The sequence below is a fragment of the Haliotis cracherodii genome, unplaced genomic scaffold (genome assembly GCF_022045235.1).
Source record: "Haliotis cracherodii isolate W230 unplaced genomic scaffold, xgHalCrac1.p SCAF_12, whole genome shotgun sequence".
Taxonomy (NCBI): Eukaryota; Metazoa; Mollusca; class Gastropoda; order Lepetellida; family Haliotidae; genus Haliotis; species Haliotis cracherodii.
The window spans coordinates 13,205,868-13,233,419 of NW_027266267.1; the positions used below are offsets into that span (position 1 = coordinate 13,205,868).

General features: G+C 38.1%; 1 protein-coding gene across 1 annotated transcript; it reads right to left on the bottom strand.

Moving 5' to 3' along the window:
• Positions 1-383: 383 nt before the first annotated feature.
• LOC139457570 (uncharacterized) lies at positions 384-27,552 on the bottom strand. The gene is made up of 13 exons (XM_071238944.1): positions 27,376-27,552; positions 12,698-12,818; positions 12,203-12,369; positions 11,196-11,486; positions 10,339-10,617; positions 9,199-9,450; positions 7,966-8,190; positions 7,560-7,662; positions 5,034-5,209; positions 3,953-4,066; positions 2,972-2,996; positions 2,653-2,687; positions 384-2,376 (listed from the first exon to the last, which is right to left on the bottom strand). Exons 1-13 carry the CDS (start codon positions 27,467-27,469, stop codon positions 2,336-2,338), a joined length of 1,923 nt encoding a protein of 640 aa, XP_071095045.1. The 5' UTR covers positions 27,470-27,552; the 3' UTR covers positions 384-2,335.

Genomic DNA, 27,552 nt, shown 5'->3' on the forward strand with positions numbered 1-27,552 from the left:
CGACATTTGGCGTCAGTATGTCTCCTCGGTAGTACTATCCGGTGACCCTTCCATGGAAATTATTCAGTGGCGTTCTGGCGGTCATAGTAATCCCGCAGCATTTCCTTACAAACCCACACCTAAGTTCGTATGACATTCCCTACGCCTATCGAGAAGGACCAGCTTGAATCTGGACTCAACTGAAAACACGATCGATTTAACGACCTTTCACTGAAGCGTCAATATCACGACTGACCCCCTACCCATCGTGCACGGAGGACGTGCAAGGCCTACATATAGGTGTCCATTAACAGCAATGTCATACGACTTGCCTATTGAGAAAATAAGAACATGAAGATTCAAGTTATTGCTAATTTTAATGAAAGTACAATAATGGTGACAAACTTGGCTACTTATCATTATTATTAAAATATAAATTGAATTCATATAAAAATACGTAAAGAATTGTATGGGAAGGAATACAATTTACAAAAAGCAAAGCTAAATTATTATCTCATCTTGATCATATGAGTGAGTGAGTGAGTGAGTGAGTATGGTTTTACGCCGCTTTTAGCAATATTCCCGCAATATCACGGCGGGGGACACCAGAAATGGGCTTCACACATTGTACCCATGTCGGGAATCGAACCCGGGTCTTCGGCGTGACGAGCGAACGCTTTAACCACTAGGCTACCCGACAGCCCATTAATCATATGAGGAAAGATCATTTGTCAACGTTTGAATGTCATGTTTCAAGTATACTCTGTCCTTATACTTATATGAATACATAGTTACATTCATTTATTTAAGATATGGTATTGATGAACTAAATTCACCGAGTAAACAATATTCTCTCGAAAAATAGGACACCGAATGGGAACTATTTTCAATTCTCCCTACACAGGAGTGAGTGAGTTTAACGCCGCTTGTAACAGTATTCCATTTATATCGCGCCGTGTCATCTTAATGTAGAAGGAAATACCCAAGAGATGCAGGTCTCAGACGTTTACCAAATCGGTGGAGCCCACGAGCACGGGTATGGTGCCGACAAACCTAGGAACATAATCGGGGCGAACCGGGATTCGAACCCACAATCATAGGTTTCTGGTGTCCCCACTTAGACGTTTACTTGTGTATTCAAAATAATAATGCATTACTCTCCCATCTTTGATGGAAGAGATCCAGTACAACCTTAAATCGGACAGATATCAAAACCAACGTCATGTGATCCTGCAACTTAAAAAAATACTAGACGTGATCTTGAACTCTTTCTGGTATATTCCTATGTTTGCATTAATAGTATTACGTATATTGTCTTCGTCTTTTGTGAAGTAAAAAGTTGTCAGAATGTCAGAATACCTTTAAACTTTATATTTCCTGGTATAACCGACAGGTACAGCTATGGGATGGGGCATTCACCTTCACTGCGAATACATGCATTGACACATGTTATTGATCAACGTGACATTATACAAATAGCAAACGGACCATCATTATTGAAAAAAAAAGACAACAAAAAGTAGTGAAAAGGATGGTAGTACTACACCTCTGTGATTAAGGAAACAAGAATTAATGTCTCTCGTAGTTAACAGAAAAAAAACATATGAGGACTTCCACCATCGACCAACCGATCTGTATGTGTAAGACCCAAATAATTAGATAAAAGGTGCTGCAGATGTACAATATGCATACATATTGGAAAAGGCACTTAAAATGAACAATAAACATGCATTATCAATAAACATAGTACACGTACATTGAGAAGGGGGAAACGGTGCAACATGCCATTACGTTAGGCATGATTTTGATACAACTAAATAAGAAAATCCCAACATTTATACTCAAATCGACAGACAGGTAACACAGGCAAATCAAAGCATCTAATTTTCTTTTAATATCTGACAAAAAATAAGGAAGCCTTTGCTATGTGTGCTCTAAGTTGTATGACTGACGTAGAGTCACCATGGGAGTACAGTCAAATTGGGTACCCTTTGAAAATACAATTGTCCTTTTGAAATGCGTGCATTCCAAGAAATAAAAATTGACAAAATCGTAATAATAAGAAGAAGAAGAGGAAGAGAAGAGATCTCCACTAAAGTTCCGCCGAACTATTTCAACTGTATCATGTGTTTATGAAACAGTACCAAATAGGGATGATACCATGTGTTCGCGAACAGGTGACCGTAGCCTGCCCCACCGATAGCAACCATCACACACACGCCAAAGACAGTCAAGTGTGCTCTCTTCAACTGCTTATTTGTCGCAAAGAAGCATGCTGCTCACTTATTTAGACTCTATGGCAGGTATGTGTCAGACATACAGTAGGTTTAAAGGCTCTTATTTGTCCATTTGGTCCTCAGGCATTTTCGTAGATGTCAGCTGCTGGACCATCTTTTACTGAAAAAGAATAAAAGCATCACACATTATTACTCTTGGATATATCGCAGTCACGTTGTGGCAATGGTAAACAGTATTATCGTTATTCAACCTATATCATTGACTTTTGGCAGACCATGCAATAGTACCACCAGATAATATAAGAAAGAATCTGGTTATTATGTAAAATATAAAACTTAGTGGAAACTTCTTCTACAAATAATACAACGCGTTTGATTGATGACAAATATCTCAAAATATAAATGCTTCTGGTTCATTTATAAAAACACCACGTACCTGATTCTGGTTTCGTGAGCAGTGGGAGCATTTTCCTGAACAAAACAACATATCATCTAGTTGTCAAATGGCGATAAAATAGCAAGATAATTTAAGATGCTTTGGTAATTTTAGCAGAAAAATATAAGTAAACGCACATCCCCAAATCGGGATTCCTTACATTTATAAAATCAAATATTTGAATTTATACTCGAATACTCTGACCCATGGCATCGCATCATTTAAGCAATCATATAAAGAAATGTGACAAACATTAATTGTATTATTAAAGGAATACATATTAAAGGAAATTTCTACAGAAGGTTTTGAACATGCTTACGTCGGTTTGTTTCTACGCCACTCTTCTGAAACGAGAAACAAATGTTGCGTGTAGATTGAATCTGTTCTTGCAACAAAAGGATAGGTCTCTATCTTTGGATCAGTTGTACCCCTGATATAATAACGGACAGACTTCAAGGAACTTATTGAAGGATACAACAATACACCAACTTTTGTCACAGCACTGTTAGTCGCAAAGTGATGTAGCTAGCAGCATAAGTGCCATACACGTCATACCAAAGTTAGCCACATTTGAAAATCAAATAAAGATCCTATACAATTATCAATATTTCAGTAATCTTTCTTGATATGCAAAAGTGAATAATCAACTCTCAGTATATATGCCTTCTCCTAATGCCATACGATTGGTTTACAAAAGATACAATTTCGGTTGTGATGCCTTTTATTAAAAAGGAATAACCATTATATAATCAGTCTCAGAACTGAGAAAGGTTTCAGAATTTCGTTATGGCTTACATATGAAACAGAAGCAACCTCATAGCATGTTTTTCTAATAAACGTGTCCTTTCATTAACCTGGAATACACCGTCTAAGCTATAGGTTTGGTGATATTGGTTTTCACATTATGTTAGAAAAGGTAACCAAACACTTTGATTATCATTGAATGTTAAAATTTAGATATTGCACAAACCGGAACATGTCTACTTTTACACACGTGGTATCATTGGAGAATCAGCTGTTCATTGAGCATTTTCAACACATATGTAAGTCACTGGTGGGGACATGTATGGCAACTTATAATCCATCAGTGCTGTGGTATCGGAGACGAAAAGGTTTACGATGGATGACGGACGATGTATGACGATGCATACGAAAAAAAAGCATTTTTAACTAAAGATCTAAAAAAGTACGTTAAAAGTGATATACATCTAAATACAGTGTGCGGAATATCTGCCACAAAGTAATGTTTCGTTTGGTGAGAAATCTTTCATAAACACGGTAAGCTTCGTGTATACTGTACCTCTGCGAGCCCTGTAGAGTAGACCACTGAGGACACCAACAATACCCATCAAGCACACCAAGAGAAGGGACAAAACGCTAGCAACGACAGTAACCTTTAGCTCGTCCCCCTCAACTGTAGATAGTACAAAGGCTCAATGAAATTTCTTAATCTGGACACTACAAATGTCACATATAGACAGTTTGTTTGTTTAACGCCGCACTCAGCAATATTCCAGCTAAAAAAACAACGCTCTCTAAATAATCGAGTCTGGACCAGACAATACAGTGATTGACATCATGACCATCGATCCACGCAATATGGATATAAACATTTTCACAAATGGACGCTTTTGTTAACATATTATTGAGAAGAAAGAAAATCCAACATGTTGAGCTGTGCAAGCTGAAGTTTTGATTGTTTAATTGTTTGTTGTTAAACGCTGCACGCAGCAATTTTACAACGTTATGTCGGCGGTCTACAATGTAAATAATCAAATCTGGAATAGACAATCCAGTGATTGACATCATGAGCATCAATCAACGCATTTGGGATACGATGACATGCAACAACCAAGTCAGCGAGCCTGACCACCCAATCCCGTTAGTCGTCTTTTACGGCAAGTATGGGTTGCTGAATACCTATTCTACCCCGGATCTTCATGGGCCCCTAGAAGTTTTGAATGTTATAGTTTTGACATTTTATTCATCAAATACATGCCTATCTTATTCCACCAGCAATCTACATGAATCAACTTACGTTTTGAATCGATTTATGTAGAATGCTAGTGGAATAAGATAGACATATAAATGACGCATTAAATGTAAAAACTATAACGTTGTTTTATGTTCATTGAGTGCAAAACATTTAATGCATATACATTTAGTGCATAACATTTAGTGCATAACATTTAGTGCTCTTGTGGTGTTTTACCTCGAATAAGAATGACAACAAATGTATCCTAAATATAAAAGTATTACTTCGTGTCATATGATTACGATATCCTATAGTGTGTCTATGCTTACCCGACAAAAAGATAAAGGTGACAACCAAACCATTACAATTCGCATCACCAGATAAAAACGTCTGCATCCCGACTTACCATACACGTCCACAGTTGTTGTGCAGGAATCGTTGCCCTCGCGTGTTTCATGGAAGCAGTGGACCATTGTGTTGTAGGCAGTGCAGATATAGCTTCCACTGTCCAGCATTCCAGTCTTACTCAGGACGTAGGTTTCGGATGATGTGTTTTGAAGTAGTTCACCTCCTCGTGTCCAGGTGATGTAAGTGAGTGAGTGAGTGAGTTAACATTTAACGTCACATCGGCAGTATTTCAGCCATATCGTGACGAGAAGTACATTAATAATACATAAATGTATACAATATAAAAAGCTGTCAACGATGGACAGTAAAATTACTAGAATATCACAGATTAATATTTAAAACTAGCATACAACTATAAAAGATATATATAACGGTACAATATAAAAAAGGGCTATAGATCGCCAGCAGCTGAAGGTAGATCACCATGCTAGGGTCCATGGGGACTTACAGTACTTTTGCTACCTGCATGGACCCCAGCCGGATTTACATCATCCCTTCCGCTGTTGGCGATTAATGACAAATTTAGCCAGAATAAATGAACATATATACTACGTCTAAAAACGAGCAGAAATAAACATACTTTGAAAGACGTGGTCTTACATACCCTCTCAGGGGGACAATAATTTTACACTACTTTAACCCCCTTCGAGGATATAGCCACTAACAATCTCAGTTACTGAATAATTCTACCAATTATAAAAGTTATTTATTTAATTACAAACTATTACAATCAAAATTTATGCAGTAATTCGATTTCCTTTAAAAAACCAGTAATTAAATGACTACTTACCTGATAAAAAAGATCCTTGATACATGATACCTTGAAATATTTATCCCTTGTGATGGAAAAATCAATGCAGTCAAGCAGGACATGCTTGACCGTGATTCTTTCATCACAAGGGACACAGAATGGAGGATCCTCACCTTTTAAAATATATTCATGAGTATAACGTGAATGGCCAATACGACATCGTCTTAAAATGACCTCTTCAAATCTGGACTGACAGCCCAAGTAGGTATAACCGATATTCGCTTTTATTGCATGTAATTTATTTATACCCACTTGGGTGTCCCACTTCTTCTGCATTAGATCTCTGATGTAAGATCTAATGACAGGTTTATAATCACTGTATGGTAAAAGAAGTGGTGTCACAGATTTGTTGAGTGCTGCTTTTGCGGCAGCATCAGCCAGTGTGTTACCAACAATCCCAACATGGCTTGGTAACCAACAAAAAACGATGTCATATTGGCCAGTCGCAAGATCATTAAATAACTCAAGAATTTCAATTAAAAATGGATGTTTACATGACATATTTTTAATAGCCTGAAGGCATGAAAGTGAATCTGAAAAAATAATGAAGTCTTTAGATTTTGATTTCTTCTTGATATAGTGTAGTGCTGTTAAAATTGCGTGCGCTTCTGCTGTGAATATTGAACTATTATCGGGTAAACGTGAAGATACTGTTCTGGATCCAATGATGGTGGCACTAGCAACTGCGCCACCATCCTTGGATCCATCTGTAAATATAGATTTATATGTGTCATAAGTGTTTCTTAATTGATTGTATTCTTGTTTGTAAATAAGTGGATTTGTATCAGATTTCTTAAGTTTAGTTAATGTGAGGTCTACAGTTGGTCTTACCATCTGCCAAGGAGGCGATGAAAATAGTTTTGTGGGAGCTATATCCTGAAAGTTAATGTTCGCAGCAGAAATGACTGATTTAATTCTTATTCCTAGGGGTGGAACAAGAGATGTTTTCTTATTGTAAATATCTTCGTACAGAGGATTAAATACGCAATTAAAGGCTGGATTTGACTGATTGGAATATAATTTAGTGATGTACTGTAAAGATAGTTTCAGACGGCGTTGTTTAAGAGAAGGCTCATCCGCCTCAACAGACAGACTTGGAATAGGAGAAGTGCGAAAGGCTCCAAGGCAAAGCCTCAGGCCTTGGTGATGGATAGTATCAAGTTTTTTTAAATTACTTTTACAGGCTCCACCATAGACGATGGAGCCATAATCAAGTTTGGAACGGATCAGTGACCTGTATAAGTGTAGGAGGGTTGTCTGATCCCCTCCCCACTTGGAATTAGATACAACTTTCAATAAATCAAGCGCCTTCAGGCATTTAGCTTTAAGTGATTGAATGTGTGGTAAGAAAGTTAAATGGCTATCAAAGATGAGTCCCAAGAATTTGGCCTCCTTTACAACTTTGATAGGGGTGCCATTCAAAAATAATTCAGGGTCTTTATGCGGCTTATATTTTCTGCAGAAGTGTATACATTTAGTTTTAGACATAGAAAATTTGAACCCGTTTTCGAGAGACCATTTATGAATTTTATTGAGACAGATTTGTAACTGCCTCTCTATGGTATGCATATTTTTACCACAACAAGATGCATTAAAATCATCCACGAACAATGATCCATCCACTGAATTACTTAAAACCTTGGACAGACTATTAATTTTAATACTAAACAAGGTGACAGACAAGATACTGCCTTGTGGGACACCCTGATCCAGGTGATGTAAGAACTATTGGGATTGGCTTTAACTGAACACTTCAGGCTTGCTCTGGTGCCGAGTGGAACAAAAACTTTCTCGTCGCAAGTAACCTTAGGTCCATCTGTAAATATATCCTTCGAAGTTGTGACATTCACTGAGTGTATACTGTCCCATCCCTCAATGGTAACAATACCTTATTTTCAAGTAACTGGAACCATTTACCTAGTGACATGAGCTTTTCTGTAATCTCATTGAATAGGTATAAAAGATTTGAACTCCTCAGCTCTTCAGGCTAAAGGTGAACGGAAAGAGTGCAATATAATTATTTGTTATGATTTATTAAGAGTTGACAATGACGTTTGTAAAAGTAGATAGATAACATTACGTGATGTGAGTATGTTATACTGTATACTGTTATACTTACATAAAACGTTAAGCGTTATCAAAGTTTCTGGCACGTTCATTGAAAACCCCACGTAGTTAGCAGACGTTGTAACATTGTCCAGCTGCGAGTAATCTCCCTCCACCTCCCCGTCTTCTTTGAGGATTTTCCAAGTGTAGTTATTGAAAGCGAAGTTAGTATCAGAACAGTTGGGGAGGTTTAGGTTGATGCTCGATCCTTCCATCACACTAACCGTCGAGTTTCTAGCTGAAATCACAAGAGAAAGATTGAAATATTTTCAATATTTGCAGTTCAAATGCATGTGTCACAATAGTTACACATGTAAGGTCATTTATTCAGATCAGTCAAGTAAGAGTCTATGTGCCTATGTACTGTAAAGGTCACCAATCAGATGTAACATAGTTGAGAATATATCACAAATATGACTCTAAGAGAGTCAAACAGGCCGAGTACAAAAAAGCACCAGAGTCTCTTATCATTCTTACTACAATCTCAATAATGATACTAGAAGAACTAAAAGGAAAGGAAAACAAGGAACAGAAATTTGAAATACGAAACACAAACAAATATTATACAGTATGTATCCAGCACAAAAGTTGCAACAGGAAAGTGCGCTGTGAAATTGTCATTTGCCAAAGTATAAAAGATAACATGATTTCATGTCACCGTTTTCATGTGTTTGCCATATATAATCTTAAACCCATTTAACGAAACCGAGGCACATGGATGTCCTTACACCCGGGCTGTTGTTATTTTCGTGAAATACACGAACATTACACAATTTAAAAAAATCAGAGCTGGACGTTCTTTTCGCGAACCGACTTTCAGTGAACCTAATACAGGTTTTCACCACTCTTTTGCCTTTTACGCCCAATGGAAAGTTATTCGGTATATAAACGAGACTGGTTACTCTCTGTCGTTGACGTTTTATATTTACATGAAACACTTTTCTTACTGACGAACATTGCGAGTGACAATTGCGAGTGACAATTGCGAGCACAATCGGACAGGAACCAGTTTTAAATGCTTTAAGAAGGGTTTGGCATTCAGGAGAAGAAAATCACAGGGAGAGAGGAGGTCTGTAATATTGTTACGAGGATCAGAGATCCACATCAGAAGCGGTAGAAAGTTAATTCACTTATCAAGTATCCGACACCCCTGAAAAATATATATGTGTGGAGTGTAAGGCTTAATGAAATTACTGTGCAGAAAACATAAATCGTGTTTCGAAAATAAAATAACAAAGGATCTTACACAGGATATGAACCGTCATGTTGTGGGTGGTCATGATGAGGTTGGACATATACTGGTCCTTGTAGCCTGCTGTACATGTATAGTTACCGCTTTTCTGGAATTCATTAATTCTGCAATTTACGCATGACTTCGAAAATCTGTCCCCAGTGCAGGTTATGTTTTCCCATTGGCCATTGAAATGGCACATGTTGTGATCTTTCTTACTCGTTAAGATGACATATTGTTCCTCTGGACACTTCATTGTTGGTTTATCTAAAAAAATATACAATAAGATGGTGGACATCCATTGAGGAAAACACGTGCCTCAGTATCGAGGAAATAACGCATATATATTTTACTCAATTTGTTTATGAGTTACAACTGTGCATGTAAAAACATATGATAACATAAAAATAAAGTATACTGGACATAGTTTACCTCATTGAGTTTGTGCGTTTGCGTTTCGACGTAACAATATATTTTATCATACGTCACTGATACATATGTCAAGCGATACAGAACTTGCACCAGTGAAATCCACTGAAAATACAGCTAAGATACATTTAAGAAAAGACTCTTAATAAACCACGAACCATAACATTTACATGATAGCTTTGATACCTCTCAAAAACAATTTTAAAACTCGATGGGATATTAGCGTTACAAGTAATTTAAGCAATGAATAATTTGGGATACTTATACATTGGCGTACCAAAAGAGACAGGGAAAATGAGCGTTTAATTGGGATACTGCACAAGAAACTGATAGTGTGGCACAAGACCCAATAAACGCTAGACAAACTGAGAGCCTATTTAAACTTCCAATACCCACAAGTCATACTAATATGCGATACACTAGACACACTGACATTCCGGGAGTCTAAATACATAATACAATGATGTCAACCTGGACATTGGGTACCATTAACAACAGCATAAGTATACAAAAGCTCTCAGCACTTAATTGAATACTATAATCCCAAGTGAACTGATTAGATATCATTTTGAGCTAACCCACATCAGCATCGGTGCAGCCAGTATCTTTATAGGTGATGTCCCGCGGTAGCTATGTAGTAACATCTGTGCTGGACTACAAAAGGTTTTGAGGCATAATCACTTTCTTTTGAGGTTTGACATATTTCTATCACATGAATGAACTCACCTGATACTTTTACTTTTATTACGTCGACTGAAACCCCTTTTCGAGGTTTACCAATCGTTACATTAAGGTAGTTTGTACGATTGACGATGTACAACCCACTTTGCGCTTTGTTCTGGATCTTCACTTCATCACAATCCTCGGGCTTGGGCTCGAGCTCTCTATCGCCTTCTATCTTTCTCCAGCTACACTTACAACGGGGATTACAGAGGTATTCTTTGCTAAAATTTAGACTTTGGCCAATTGTCAAGTGGAAGGCTTTTGTCAATGGTTTTGGGTCACCTGAAAGAATTGAAAAAAAGGAAGAATACATCCAGTAGGACTTTGTGAATATGCAAAATAATGTCTGACGTCTAGAAGAACTTCTTTGATAGGCACCGAAACGCTGCTCTTAATTGTAATAAAGAAGTTGTTCATCCATAAATTCTTATCCTTACTGACGACTAGAATGTTTACTTTGAAGTATGTATAAAGAACAGATTTTGTTTGGTGAAAACTCATTCTCCTGAATACGCAAGGTTCAGGCCTTGATACTTCTCAGTATCAGGACATCCTAAAAGCCCTTTCACAAATTTCGAAAGGTTGTGCAAGGAAAGCTAATGTGTGATGGAAATTATAACGTTTGGTTATTATTTTTATGCATTTTCGAAGGTTGTGGTGAATCAGCTCTAGTTATGAATATATACCAAAATAAACTGGAGCACATTGATTAACAGTGAATAAATGAGAAAATGCTTCAAAGTAGACAGGGAAACAGGTTTCATATTCACTTCCAAGTTATCTACGTGTACGATGGATATCCAGTGAATATGAGAGTTACATATAATATATTTATGAAATACACAATTGGAAATACATACGGAAGACCTGTATGTCAATAGAGTCATTCACGTGGCATTCTTGACGACCGATATTCACTGAACACGTAAGCGACATATTGGCAGGGGACGTATTATTCATTTGGAGCGATATGGAAGGTGACGATCTCACGAAGGAATTATCAGATGACAGGGTCCATTTATACCAGTATTGTGAGGGCATGTACAAGCCGCGTGCTAAACACGTTGCAGTCACCCTCGTCCCACTGTACACACGAATGCTTTTCCCTGGCAGCAGAGTTAAAGTCGTGTTTTGACACATTTTCGCCTGCTCTAAAACAAAGAAAAACAAGTACTGACTCCAAACATGATAGCAATTACACCACGATCAGTGAATCCTTGCACAGATACAGATTTTAGGGTCACACGTGCACCCTAACCGAGAGACAGGTAACTACAGATTGGTGGAGAAAACCTATACATATTATAGTTCTAAGTGGTGGAGGTGAGGTAGTCGAGTGAGTGAGTGAGTGTTTCATTCATGTAAGTGAGTTGGGTTTAACGCCGCTTTTTTAACATTATTCCAGTTATATCACGGCGTGTCAGCTTAATGTGGGAGGAAAGCCCAGAGGGATGCAGGTCTTGGACGTTTACCACTCGAGAGCACGGGTATGGTGCTGACAAACCTAGAAACATAATCGGGGTGAACCGGGATTCGAACCCACAATCACAGGTTTCTGGCGTGCCCAGGGGACGCAACTCTGCACAGGAAATCGCGGCGCCTTAGACGACTGGGCCAACCGTGGCCTCTCATGCATCTGTGTAACAGCTTCATGTGGAAAGAGAGCGCTAAAGATCGTAATCATATAGAACTAATTCGGGGTCGGATCCAAATCTGAACAGAAAATTGTGGAGCCAGTTAAGGGATAACAATTAATCAAGAAGCTATTGGTAGAGTATCATATATCACAGCAGCTGGACATAAATGTACAAAAGTAATTTAATCTAAAAAGTAGACATTGGTATGAAGTGGAATTTTAGAAGTGTACCTTCATTACAGGTGATAGAAATAGGTACTTTCTGTCTGCATCCAGCTTTGATGCCAACGTAGCATTGTTGCAGTCTTGTCTCGTTTCCTCTGCACCCATGTCCCCTGAGGGATCTCAGGATCTCATTCGCCTTCACCGTCTCATTATAGATGATGTAAACATGGGCACTGAAACACACGAGAGTGACGAAGTCGGCAGGCATTAATTTTGTTTCGCGTGTGACAGCAGGAAAAGTTGTTGTTGGTGATCATGGAATAGTTTTAAATGTGATCGGTAATTGGAATTGAATAAAGCAGTATAAATTGATTTGTAACTTTTTGCCCATAGTTTAAGCTGTTATCTTGATTGTGTCAGCATTTGCAAAGAAAATACAACAATCCTGAATTTTTGCAAATAAAAAAGTGCGAGAGTGTCAATCTTAATTCTAAAACTATTTAACACACAACAATAGTTATACTAGGCTGAACTTTAGCAAGCACACAGTACGATACTCACGTGGGTTTACCTAATTGCCGACACACAACAGCAGCATCGAGCAAAGAAAATCCTTCGTTGCACACTAGCTTGCCATTGATATTTAAGAAGTCTTCACTGAGGCTGATATTTCCAAGATGGTCTGCTCACAAGGAAACACAGATTAGATACAAATGTCCATGTAACGTTACACGTCATAGGCAGACACCTGTAATATGTTTCAAGATACTGTACTGGTGAAGTGTTCTATATACATTTAAGGAACATGCACCTTGTGTATCGAGTCTAGCCCAATACATAATAATATATTGTTGTGAAGAATGCAGTGAAGAGTTGTGTGAGAGAAAATATTACAATCAGGGAAATGCATGTGTTTATAGTTTTTTAAGGCTACCCAACATGGCCAACATTTCTTACAACATGAGGGACACAGATCAGTATTAAATGCCAACATGAAAATTAATGCTAGTTATTAAAATCCAAATATTACGATCTTGTTGGTTTCACAGGAAGAGAAATGTGTGACATTGTAGTTAAGACATTATACAGAATCTCGGTTGAGAGGATTGTGTTCAATGAAGAGTCTGGCAAAATATGTTTAAGAAACTGAAAACCCTCTTTGCAGAGTGCCTGCTGCCAGAAACATTCTCACAGTAATAGTATGAACAGGTTCAAACATTTATCCGCGAAGGCGGCATAGCACGTCATGGAGGGTTGGGGCAACGTTGAAATACAATTTTTCATTTGACATTAGAAAGCCGTATCTCTCTACATTAATGAAAAACAAGATAAAACATTCAAGATTAGTAGATAGCATGTAGAAGGTTTGGTGAACGATAACAATGCTTAAATAAATCCTCTTATCTGCGCTATTCAATCTGTGACAATAGGCCTTTGTTACAAGCGACGGGAGCGTGTTTGCGCCGAAAGTTTCATTCGCCTTCAAATCTGTCGCTTAGCACATACAAATCAAGGGCATCTTAGTATGTTTTTAATAGATCCTATTTCCAGACACTTGCAAATATTGCGCTTTGCTGAAAGTGCAATACAAGTAACATTATGCAATTATGCAAATAGTAACACAAACGACTGAAAGGAATCGTGTGATTTAGGCTCTCTCAGTTTGAGTGGATAACATGATAATTATTTGACAAAACTAATGAAATGTGAACATGTTGTGGCTGCTTCAGAAGACTGTTAAGAGATGATATTACTGTTCCCAGTAAAAAACCATATGCGAGGCGATATCACCCTCTCCAGATTCAATAAAATGTTCAGGGATGACATCACCCTCTCCATGTTTAGAGTAGTATTATAAATAGGGGCACCGCACCATCCCGTACTGGACCACGTCCATGTCGTGAAAATGCTTCCCTGAAAGTCAATTAGTCTAAAATTTATTTAAAACACGAAACTAGGTACGACGCTCTTATCAAAATAGTCGTGTCGACCTATTACTTCATAGGTCATGTTTCACGCCTGAACCTGCTCTACTCCCATGAAAACCATTTGACAATAGAAAACGTACAACTTTATGGATAAAAGTTCTGGTGTATTACATGTAGCGACTTTTTAATGTAGATTCTTACACCGTTATCGAGAAGGAGTGACTAAAACCAAGTAATGAGCGGTAAATAAATATAATATAAGCCAGATGTACTTTTAGAAATAACATTTTCTTTTTAAATATATTTTATCCAATTCAATATATGACATTACAGAATTATACCTGGAGTAGCACGTCTTCTGGCATACTTGTTAGGTATAGGTTACCTATTCAGCAGACAGCAGGTCAGCAAGTTTAAGTTTGCTACAGGTGTTCATCAAAGTTTACACATGGTGAAAACGGGCAGATATTTGCAATATTTATTGACTAAGCGTGGAGCTAAATCCTTACAAATTGGTTGTGTAAAAAAAATATTTTTTTAAAAAAAGAAAAGAAAAATAGAAATAACATTTAGTACACTGATGATGAAGGCAGATATACATTTAGGATTTAAAACTTTAACAAGCTGATTATAAACGGATTATTAACTTAAACAAGCTTACTTGATACTAATTAACAGGTTGAAATTAATAGCTTCACCAATCACCCTCTGGAATTTCGAAACAAAATCTTAAACCAACCAAACCACCCACCCAAACCAGCACAAGCCCACTTAACATACAACCGAACACAAAACATACATGAACTTCAAACAGTTATAGAATGCCAAAACAGAGCCTCAACAAGCATAGACAAACCAAATCAGGATTTCGGACACCATCTCTCAATCCTGGAAACCAGCTATTATGGTTGCAGTCCTAAAACAATCCTGGAAACCAGCTATTATGGTTGCAGTCCTAAAACAAGGGATGCACTCTGATGAGCCTGACTCATTAACGTCTCACATATGCAAAATCATGGAGTCAATATTTAATAATTAAATTTGCATGTGTGTTCATTGAAATTCCTGCATTCTCATTTGCTGAATTCGTCACGTGTTCTTGCATTCATTTTCCAATGAATATAAAAAATTAAGCCACGCCCACCGAGGCGCACTAATTTTATTATTGCGGGATGTCGGGGAATCCCAATATTACAGCCGAGGGAATTCTTTTTCTGCTCACGTGTATCGTCATGCACAGGACATTTAGCGACATTCATGCATATTCGTTGTCCAAACAACCCTTTGAAACCGACGGCCGAGAATGAATGAAACAGCAAGCGTGCAGGCTCACTCGCCTGTTTTTTTCCCGCTCGCCTTGTTTCAACTTTCATGTCTTCGGGTTTCATTTTTAACTACCATTTTTCCAAATGTGTTTTACCGTAATCAGGGAAGTAAAGTTTGAATCTGGCGCTAACTGGGCATGTTATTTCAAACAGCCGCCTTCTCCCGGCCATATATCTTACAGTCTGACTTTTGCAGTTCTTTTCGCCTCTTGCCTTAATTGACGGGTCCTATGAACATTGTTTTGATCATATTCTCCGTTGACTGGCTACTGACTGTGTAGGCGTGTCAAGTTATGTGCATAAATTAAACAATCACCTGATTCATGTCACGCCATAGTATGTATTCCAACTCCTGACATGTTTATCAATCTCGTCATTTTAGTCTGTTTTGATATATACTACTGTTTTTGGTTAAACTATTGTAGATAAAATATGTTTTACGTTGTCGAATTTAATAATAAGCATTGACTGTGTTCGGTTTTCGGTTCATTTAGGTATGAATCGAAAAAACGATGTGCAAACTTTTGTAAGAATCCACTACGCGGATTCATACAGTTTGCACATCGGTTTTTCGATTCATGCTTTAATGAACCAAATACAATACACAGTCAATCCTTAAAGAACAGGCTCAGAATCCAAAACTTCTAAAAACACCTTATCAGTCCTGACCAGAGCAGCATCAGTCCAAACTGCCAACCATTTTACATATGGAACAAGATGTTAGAATAGCAAAAACACAAAATACTACACTTTGATCAAATTTACAGTCTTCAGTAAAGCTTTTGATATGGTTTGACATAATGGGCTGGTGAAAAAGTTCGACAATAAAAAGCCATAAGTGGAAGAACAATATACAGTAAACTACGGTTAAAATGAACACGATTATAACGAACTGACGGATATAACGAACTTACTTTTTTTTGGTCCCGACTCTTTGCTGTAGTTATGCTGTATATATGCTAACAACGGTTATAACGAACTAAAATTAGTAGTCCCTTTGAGTTCGTTATAACCGTAGTTTACTGTATTTCATTCTCTCCTTTTTAACCGACATTACAGTAAAATCACACAACACTCGCTGACACATTCTCTTTAGAAAACCGCGCCCTACAGGGAAGTATGTTGTCACCACACTCTTTAACTTTATGATTGACGACATTTTTTTCCCAAAATGCATTCAAAACGTCTCAGCAGCAAAACATTGCAGACAAAAATTATCTTACTTCCCCAAAATCAATTACACAAGCAAAGAAAGAATATTTATTTTTCAAAATTGGTCTTCCAGCTGGGCATTACAAATTAATACACACAAAACCCACCAGGCCTGGCACTCCCTACTAATTCTTTCCGGTATCAGTTAAACCCCCTTTCGATGCCAAAACCTAATTCTAAACTACTGGGCTAGGACCCAGCATTATCCAATATTCCAAACATTTCAAACAAAATACCACAACACTAATAAACTCACACTTAAAATTTCTCTCAAGCTCCGTACCTTACCCACCTCCTTAAACTCCTACATAAATATAAACTAGAGCACATTACCCATGCACCACTATCAGAAGTATCCATCCAACTTGAAGCTTCCCCTGAGAACAGGCATAACCCTCCACACTACATTTCAAACACTACTAAACGTTAAAGGGGAAGTGTACACGCAAAAATCATTTTCTTTCTTTTTTTCTAGACAAAACGCAATTTTAGAATTAGTTGGTATCTGTGTTTGAAAATATAAACTCATTTTTTTCACAATAAAAGTAGGAAGCTCACAAAGTGTGAACATGATATGCCGTTATGAGGCCTTCGTTTTTCGAGCTAAACAGGCCTGCGTTATTCCCCTTAGATTATGACGTAATTGGTGCCAATTCAACCGGGTCCCTGTCTATTCTCAACGCAAAAGATATCAAGTACCAGTTGCGGTAAAACAACATGACCTACGACACACACCGGCACAGTGGTGATTCAGGATAACACTATGCTGGCTGGCATCTGAAAGGCTAGAATCACACACCAGTACCTACACCACGTGAAGCGGCTCTAACAAAGCATGATGACTTCTTAATGTTTATCAACTGGCACCAATGACGTCATATTGCAAGGGGCATAAGCCACGGTGCTTTTGTAATGCAAATAGAACACTTGGTAAATGTGAAAAATATAAATCGTTTTAATGCAAAATATATCTTAATTAATTGTGATATTTTTATATTTTTGCCTATGACACTACTAGGTTAACACTTTTAATGTGGAAAAAGTACAAGAAAATTAGGTTCATTTTCATGTAACCTTTAACCTTACTTCAACATACAAATCAACAAACACAATCCACTACATACAACACAACCGGCCAAACCATGCACATATATATACAGATGCATCAATAAACACACACAACACAGCAGGGCTAAGTATTCATGTAATTTACTAAAATGAAATCCATCTTGGCTATGTTCACTGCACCCCGTCAAGTCAAGATTTTTAATCACACAACATATGTCATCAAGTCAGATTCTTTTAGCTTTATACAAACAAATATTCAAGAATCCGTCTTAATTAATGACATCACCCATCTTACTTCAGTATTACAATCCGTACATAAATCTATAACACTATTATGGGAACAACTATATGGCAGTGTGATTTATTGTTAAAAAATGATTGTTAATGTATTACATTCTTCCTATTGAGCTCATTGCATTGCATTGAGAGTGCTCGCGCCGCCTGGCAGCGGAAAATCACAGCTCTCCCTTTCTTGCTATCTTTCATGATCGCTTGTGAATTTGTATCAGTGAAAGTTGGATCATCAAGTAGCTAAGAAGACCAGGAACATTTTTTGGTTATTTCATTTGATGACTTTCAATCCATGACGAAAACTACGCCATAAGTTTACTCCTTAAACTTATGATGTTATAAATTTGACTGGTACATGCAATCACACCTCAGCTTGGGACGGGTGTAGAACAATGGGGACAATCAACCAGCCTTGGCCAACAGTCAATGAGGACACAGAAACCCTAAGCATTGAACACTACACTAGAGAAAACCTTCTGTTTCTCAATCCAGGAGTAAAACAGTGGATACCACCCTCAATAATATGTTGCCTTAGAGAATTAAATATATGTGTTTGTAAGCGAACACGGAGAGGCACTCGAAGTGGGAGGAAGAAACAAAGACTAATCAAAGTTGTACGTGGACAATTTAACCGACCATGTCAATCTAGCAATACTAAGAAGGACATTGACTTCTCAAATATTATAAGAGTGCATCCCATACGAAAATCTGCAAATTTAACTGTCGCATTGTGGAATGCCCAGTCATCTCAGAACAAAGCCATCGATATTGCTGATGCTGTGAAGAATTATCAACTCGACTTGCCAGTTCTCATCCTAACATGGCTCAGAGAACATGGAGACGAATCAAAAGTGGCCGAGATGACACCTGTCGGGTATTCATTTAATCATTTTCCACGTAAATCCGGACGTGGTTGCGGCATTGCAGTTATCCTCAAATCATGCATTTATTTATCAATGATTGATTCAACTGGACACAACTTTCAGTCATTCGAACTGATGGAGAGGACTATCTCGATTGCAAGTGTCAGTATTCGATCTGCATTCATATACAGACCACCTCCATCAAAACGAAATGAAATTCCCCTATCTCAGTTTCATGCGGATTTTTCAGTTCTCCTCGAAAATTACAAACAGGAAAAAATACTTCTTCTTGGAGACTTTAATGTTTAATTTGAACAAATTGAAAAAGCAGAAGTTAAGAAATTAGCCAGGCTATTGAATTCTCACGGACTACAACAATATGTGGACAGTCCAACTCACGGACTACAGCAACATGTGGACAGTCCAACTCACGGACTACAGCAACATGTGGACAGTCCAACTCACAAGTCTGGTCACATTATTGACTGACTTGTGACCAGAAAGGAGAGTAACATCATATCCACTGTGTGAGTAACGGATATACAAATATATGATCACTACATGGTATTCATTGAGCTGTCCCTTAAAGCTCCTTCACGAATCAAAGTCAGCGATCGGTGTCGCAACACCATGAATATGGATGCATCAGCATTTTCATGTGACTTGAAAGAATCTAGTCCACTGATAGATCCACCAATGATCTAGACGAGATTCGTCAGTCTTATCACATCACTCTCTCCAATCTCCTTGATCTACGTGCACCAGGTGTAGACAAGCCAAGTCCCAGTAGGCCTGCAGCTCCTTAATATTGTGAAATTGTTTCACGTGCAAAGGCACATAGATGCATTGCTGAACGCCAGTGGCGTAAATCAAAATTGGAAGTTCATAGACAGATCTACAAAGCAGCACGAAATGCCGTTACTCAGCAGATAAGAATCTTTAAAACAGCCTACTGCCCTCAGATAATCAAGGACAGTGTGGGTCGTCCAGGCGATCTCTTTAAGTTTACTTTCTCTTTGATGGGCAAGAAGACGGAAAAGACCAAAATCAGCAAGCAGCAAAACATTAGCCAGTGATTTTAGCAACTACTTTGTCAAAAAGATACAAAAGATTCGACAAAGCCTAGATGAGAAGTCCATCCATGACATTTACACAAACGTCATTCCAGATTGTTACGTGACAGTTCCCTGCTACTACATGACATGCAAAACAGTTTCAATGGTGAACCTCTGAAGGATTTGAAACCATTCTCCGAACTAGAAATCTGGAAAATGATCATTGATTCAAAACCTACGTCCGGTCAGCTAGATCCAATTCCAACAAAGATCGTCATTGATCACCTTGACACTCTACTTCCTGCCATATAAAAGATTATCAACCTTAGTCTTTCATCAGGTGAAGAGTTAAACGTCTCGTCAAGAATCCTGGTCTGAATCCCAATTTGCTTGAAAACTACCGTCCGGTATCAAACCTACCTTTCTTCTCGAAAGTGCTTGAGAAGGCGGTTAAAATTCGACTTTCCAAACACCTCGATGCCCATAACCTAGTGGACAAATTCTAGTCCGCATACAGAGCTAATCACAGCACAGAGACTGAATAACTTAGAGTCTTAAATGGACTCCTTTCATCTGCAGACAGAGGTAACGTAAGCATGCTTGTTCTACTTGATCTGTCTGCAGCATTTGATACCATAGACCACATCAAACTTTTGGACTGTTTACACCATCAGATAGGACAAGAAGGAAATGCTCTCAAATGGTTTACATCATCCTTAGATGGACGGTGTCAGTCAGTCACTGTCAATGAGGCAACATCAGGTAGTTTTGTTCTCTCTTGTGGGGTTCCCCAAGGGTCAGTTCTGGGCCCCATTCTTTTCACACTGTACACTAAAGGTTTGGGTCATATCATCTCTAAGCGACTACTGAGCTACCATTGCTACGCCGATGATACGCAACTGATGAAGAATTTCATGCCATCTGAAACTGAAACAGAGCTTCAAAAAGTCGAAGATTACACCAGAGCCATCCAATCGTGGACGACTGAGAACCAACTAAAATTAAACGACAACAAGACAGAGCCTTTACTGATTGGTACCCAAACAAATCTTGAGAAAATGAGAGTTAACAACATTCTTGTTGGTGATTCCAATATCGAATTCTCAAAATCAGTGAAAAATCTTGGCGTTTATCTGGATTGTTGACTAACTTTTGAACAAAATGTAAGCCATGTCTCAAAGTCCTGCTTATTTCATCTCCGCGAAATTGGAAGTGTTAGACATTTACTCACAAAAGAAGCTGCACACACATTGGCTAGATCTTTAGTTATATCACAGCTTGACTATTACAACAGACTCATGAGTAACATCACACATGATCAACTCCACAGGCTCCAACGTGTACAAAATTCAGCAGCACGTATCGTCACAAAGACATCAAATTGGACTCCAGTAATACCTTCTCTCATGTCCCTGCACTGGTTACCACTCAAAGCAAGAATTGAATTCAAAATTCTAACCCTGGCTTACAAATGCTACATGGTAACAGACAAATTATATCTCACCGAACTACTGCCTAAATACAAACCTTCCAGATCTCTCCATTCTCAGAATAACCACCTGTTACAAGTCCCGGAAACCCGTCTCAAAACCTTTGGTAAGAGATCTGTCCAGTTCTGCGCTTCCTCGCTATGGAACAAACTACCATCTGATCTTAAGCTATTGCCATCGCTTTCATCCTTTAAGGCTCATCTGAAAATACACCTTTTCACACAACACTATCAACTCTACTCCCCCTTTCATTAGCATTACTTGCTAAAACTATGTAGCGCAGTGAGCATTAACTTGGTGAATGGAAACTGGCGCAGTATAAATGGACTTATTATTAGTGTATTTGGACAAAATTAGTTGTCAGGCATGTAGTGCTATTTAATGTCAGCAGTAGTGAGGAAGCTTATATTTAGCTCCCCGATTTATGTGTAAACTTCCGGAACAGCGTGGACTAGAGCAATAGAGAATGTTTTGTGAGGTGTTTGGGCTATATACGGAGACAATTGCGTGCCCCTTTTATCTCACATTTAATCTCGTATTTCATATGACATTATCTCAAGACCAACTTTTGTGTGAAGATTACTTACCACCCCAAATTCTGAGCCTAGGCATATCGCGGAAGCTTGACCACTGTTGCTGATGAATATTATTATTGCTGAACTTTTAGCTTCAAACACTGCCAAGATATTGTGCATTTTATACTGACCACTGCTATCATATCATATTTTGCCATTGAACATTGTACTTCCACTCTTTTGTGTATTGCTATTGTAATTGATGTGCAGTACTTTTATTGATTTGTTAACCTAGTTAATTGTGTTTTGCAGTTGTTGATTGTATACCATTTGTCGTTTGTTTGTTGGTTTCACACTAAATTGGTTAGCATCTTGTTTCAATTTAGGAATCAACACGTAACAGTAACCAGCCACTCACACATCCCTATAAACCAAACAGCAGACCTGGCGGTCAAATAAGCCATACAAAAGAAACAGCCCCTAAACTAAAGTTCCACACAAGTGAGAGCGAGACCACAACATTAGTCAAAAACAACAAACAATTACAATTGTGAAACAGTCTAAATCCAAATGGATTTTATCACTTTAAAAATACCAACAACAAATCGTCTCAATTTTTCTACCTCGACTAATTTTGATGAAATAATTACCAGAATCGACAGTGTCGCTGAAAAACTTAAACGCATATCTATACTAACCCCTAATGGAAAATCCTAATGAAAAATGTCATCGCTGCAATAGCCAAGAAGTCCTTTCAGCATCAAGAAACACTATGTAACTCTATCCCACTAAACTTAAAAAGATTATCTTTCCTTACTTTCATAACTCCCCAATCCCCCATCATCACTATCATGAAACAAACCATCCTACTGAACAAATTTTAGACCCTCCCAAACAAATTCAACTGCCGAATAAGCTCACTATAAAACAACGTTTCCCATTTCGGATCGGGAGTGAAATTCTTAGCCCGGTTTGTCTTCTACGACGTCCGCGCGTTTTAGTTCCAGTATCGAGCCTATGAACAGCTGCCCTCAACCTCAAGGCAACCAAATTCTTCATCGCTATAACACACCATACAGTGGTACATGGAATACGCCAATATGTTCATAATGTATAAGTAGGCAGTAAATACTAAAATACATGAGAAGTGTGAATAAATATATTGTCTTAATTTACATAGTTTCCTTAGTACAGATATATTTTCAGTTAAGAATAACTGCTGTAAATCATAAAAAATAGGTTTTACATAATAATAACGGTTAAGATACATGTAGCTCTGTCTTTCTGTCAGAGGGTAAGGACATTCAAGTATGTGATGGAATTCATCACCAACTACGAGGTGGCACAATGTACAGGGGGCGGTCGGGTAGCCTAATGGTTAAAGCGTTCGCTCGTCACGCTGAAGATCCGGGTTCGATTCCCGACATGGGTACAATGTGTAAAGCCCATTTATGGTGTCCCCCGCCGTGATATTGCTGGAATATTGCTAAAAGCGGCGAAAAACCATACTCACTCCCTCACTCTTTCCTCTGATAATGAGTGATTACAAGTACGAAATTTTGGCAGGTTGACAAAAATCATATATATAGGTTTCTATTCCAGGTTATGGATTTAAACACGAATAAAGCAGCCCTTTCGTGGAAAGTGTTCAAGTATTGTGCCATCTCTGTAGAAACTGGTCTTTCAGTCTATCACTCACGAAGGCGACCAGCCATTGTTTACCAGTGGCTGATTGGCTGTGACATATATAACTAAAACCACAATCAGCCAGAATACTGTTGATGTACAATAAGCATTTAGACTTATAAGTATCAACATTAAATAACTGTAATACATTTTAAATAAACAATATGATTAAGCTTAGTTGAGTTTGAACCTGTTACCAGTTTATACCAGTGAGATATCATTCGCTTCTTAATAATATTTTGGTCTCTCTATACAAAATGTTTGCAGGGGTGCTTCCTGAGCTGCATAACTAATTCAAGGAATAATGTTTGTACATTTTCGAAATGGGTGGGGAATCACAAAATCCGCAGACCTCACAGCCATACATCATAACGGGGGTTACCATGTGATCAAAAGCAATCATCATACAATCTAATGGTAAGTGAATATTCCTAGCTCTGGACAATAAACAATTCATTGTTTTAAGTGAGTGAATGAGTGGATGAGTGAGTATGGTTTTACGCCTTTTAGCAATATTCCAGTAATATCATGGCGGGGGACACCAGCATTGTATTTAATGACTGTTCCCCCAGACACTTAATGACTTGTGTGAACTTACGCTTTTTTAGGAAATCTAACCCTTAAATGAACATAACTATTCACAACTTGTAAAAGCTTATTTCCAAACTTAAATACATTATATTTTTACTAGCATTTTCACTGACGAATATAGACCATTTAGTTTTGTCTAGATTAACCTTTAATTTGTTGTAATTCTGAGGGACTTAAACCAACCAGAACAGCGTCACCTGCATATAATAACAATAACAATTAAGTGATCCCTAAATGTGATTCCAAGGTAATACCACACCACACTAACTCGCAATAACATCAACAATGACTTCATTTTGCCGCCTCGCATCCCCTCCCCTCCCAACCTTTTAACCTAAATTTAAAGTTTTCACCCGTTTTGCTTTACTCTACTTTTTGGCCTTTATTATAACCACCAATTCTACTGATTTACTCTCCCTTTTTAACCTAAATTTAAAGTTTTCACCCCTTTTGCTTTACTCTACTTTTTGGCCTTTATTATAACCACCAATTCTACTGATTTACTCTCCCTTTTAACCTAAATTTAAAGTTTTCACCCCTTTAGCTTTACTCTACTTTTTGGCCTTTATTATAACCACCAATTCTACTGATTTACTTTCCCTTTTAACCTAAATTTAAAGTTTTCACCCGTTTTGCTTTACTCTACTTTTTGGCCTTTATTATAACCACCAATTCTACTGATTTACTCTCCCTTTTAACATACATTTAAAGTTTTCACCCCTTTAGCTTTACTCTACTTTTTGGCCTTTATTATAACCACCAATTCTACTGATTTACTTTCCCTTTTAACCTAAATTTAAAGTTTTCACCCGTTTTGCTTTACTCTACTTTTTGGCCTTTATTATAACCACCAATTCTACTGATTTACTTTCCCTATCCAATTAGATCTTCATATGGATCTTTTGTGTTGATACTTATGTGCAAATTTACTTATTAATTTCATAATTACCCCCTTCAATTACATGGTAAGGGGACAGGTTTTACAATTATTAACTATTACAGATATCTATATTTCTCACACCATCTGCCACCATCAACGCACCTGGCAGAAACTAAAAATGCCCAGCATGCCTCTTCGTGTGACACACATACACTAGTGTGACACTATTAGGCATGCTGGGCATTTTTAGTTTCTGCCATCCGTTGTCGAACCTCATCTCTTATACTCTTAACAAAAGTAATATCATCTCATGGAGACAGTCCTCTCAAGAATAAGGGGCTTTACATCAGTTTTGGCAATCCAGCATGTCTTCTACCGATATCTTTCTCTTCAATGTTTTTATATCTGTGTTAGAATCCAAACATCATGTTCTTTATGCCGACCTGAGAACGCTAAATGCGAAGGCATATTTTCTTTTAAAAATTCGAACACTTACTTTTTTATGCAATGTTTGTAAGTGGCAGGTGCTACCGGTAGTGCAGAACATGCTCAGTAATATCCTATTCACGAACAGTGATCCATTCAAATAATTTTCATTTCTGTTCCCCATTTGAACCTTTTTCAGCAGATAATCAAGGTGATTTTCTGGTGTTATCATGCTATTCCCTGGAATATGGAACGGGCTTTGTTGCTTTAGAATTGTGTATATCAGTCGCGTAATTTTATTTGCTTTGATATATACAACTGTTTTGGTTAAACTATTATAATTTTTTAATTTGAAGTTTACACGATGTACGGCTTTTCCATTGGACGAGAGGTCGGTCACATGACCGCGAAATCGACGCTCATAAGTGTATGAACGACACAATTTGACGTTCATACGTTTTTCACGAGACCGTGTTCTTGAAATGACGTAAACACTGACAGACTACTTCCACATTCCTGGGGAAACCCCTGGGAATTCCTTTGCACGAAAACATACATAAGTATTCTTTCTGATCATTTAGAACCTTTATTCTTGGTCTCAGCGTTTCAGTATACATTGAGAAATGTCAGAGAGCATGACTGCATGATTGTTTACGAATATCCTCGCTACGGCCTATCATATGAACAAACGAAGAAATGCACATCTAAACTATGGTAGAATCGACTCGATTCGTGTCTTCGGCTGACACTGACCATCTCCAGCAATCTATGAATTTACCTTAGTGTCTGTTCGACGCATCTTTATTCACCTTTCAATGATCGGCCAGTTGATCAATAATGACTAACACATGTAACCGCCACAGGTTCATTAACAACTTCGGAAATCTCTCCCGTCACGTTTATCGTGTCGGCCATTTTGACGTCTTGTACTTGATGTAAATGTATTACGACGCGCTGTCATTGTGGCTGACTTACTGAGGTAGTTCCTTACAGAACTTTCCCATCTAATGAGGATGTGATTTGAACACATGTGCTGCGTAAGATGTTTCTGAAGAGCAAGTTGTGCATCCATACGCTCATGTCACCTCTCTTTTTGAGGAACTATTTTACTCCGCGATATAGCTGGTTGTTGTATGGCTGTCAGTGTAAACATGAAGGCACGCGTACTAAATAAAATTGTGTTTAGACCTTGGCCTACATCCTTTGAGGTAAGAAATTGTGATACAAATATTATAAGAAGAGACTTTCATTTTGTGTGAATGTCAATTCTTAAGTAGATAACACATATTTTCGTTGTCGAATTCAATTATAAGGATTTACTCTGTGTGTGTGTGTGTGTGTGTGTGTGTGTGTGTGTGTGTGTGTGTGTGTGTGTGTGTGTGTGTGTGTGTGTCCGGTGCGTGTGTGTGTGTCTGCTTGTACTAGTCGGGGTTAATGCCGAGTTTATGGTGCTAGCCCACTGATATACATTGCCGGACTTTAATACTGAAAACACACTGAATACCCAACTCAGACACAGTACACTGACACCAAGCCGACCAGTTCTCGTGTTCGCCCCCTAATGCCGAGCGCCAGGCAAGGTTACAACAAGTACCATTTGTTGACGTATGCCGGTATGACGCTTTCCTTGTGGAAGCTCTTGTAATTGTAGGAGTGAGTGAGTGAGTGAGTGAGTTATTGTTTAACGTCACATGGGCAATATTTAAGCCATATCGTGACGAGAACTGATATAAAATACATATATTCGAATGGAATAAATATCTGACATCGAACATTGTGAACATTAAAAAACAGTAAGCATTAATGAACACCACAATATAAAAATGGGCTAGAAATCGTCAGCCACTGAAAGGAGTGTAATTGTAGGAACACCACTACTGCATGGTGTGGTACGTGTAAGCTGACTTACCTTCATAGTAGTGGCGGTCATGTGCACATATGGGAAGGAGAACATTTGTGACGAGGAACAGGTAGAGCAGCAGTACTCCAGGAATCAGCCCCATTTGAAGACTTGTTTTCTCCCTCACTGGAGAGTGTGCTTCCACACTTGATGCTTCACAGACCTCCAGAGAGATTGTCAGCAGGA

Coding starts and splice junctions, on each gene's coding strand:
- LOC139457570 (XM_071238944.1), bottom strand. CDS start 27,469: ATGGGGCTGATTCCTGGAGTACTGCTGCTCTACCTGTTCCTCGTCACA. Junction 2,688..2,971: donor TGGCGTAGAAACAAACCGAC/GTAAGCATGTTC, acceptor TGTTTTGTTCAG/GAAAATGCTCCCACTGCTCA. Junction 2,377..2,652: donor GCTCACGAAACCAGAATCAG/GTACGTGGTGTT, acceptor ATTCTTTTTCAG/TAAAAGATGGTCCAGCAGCT.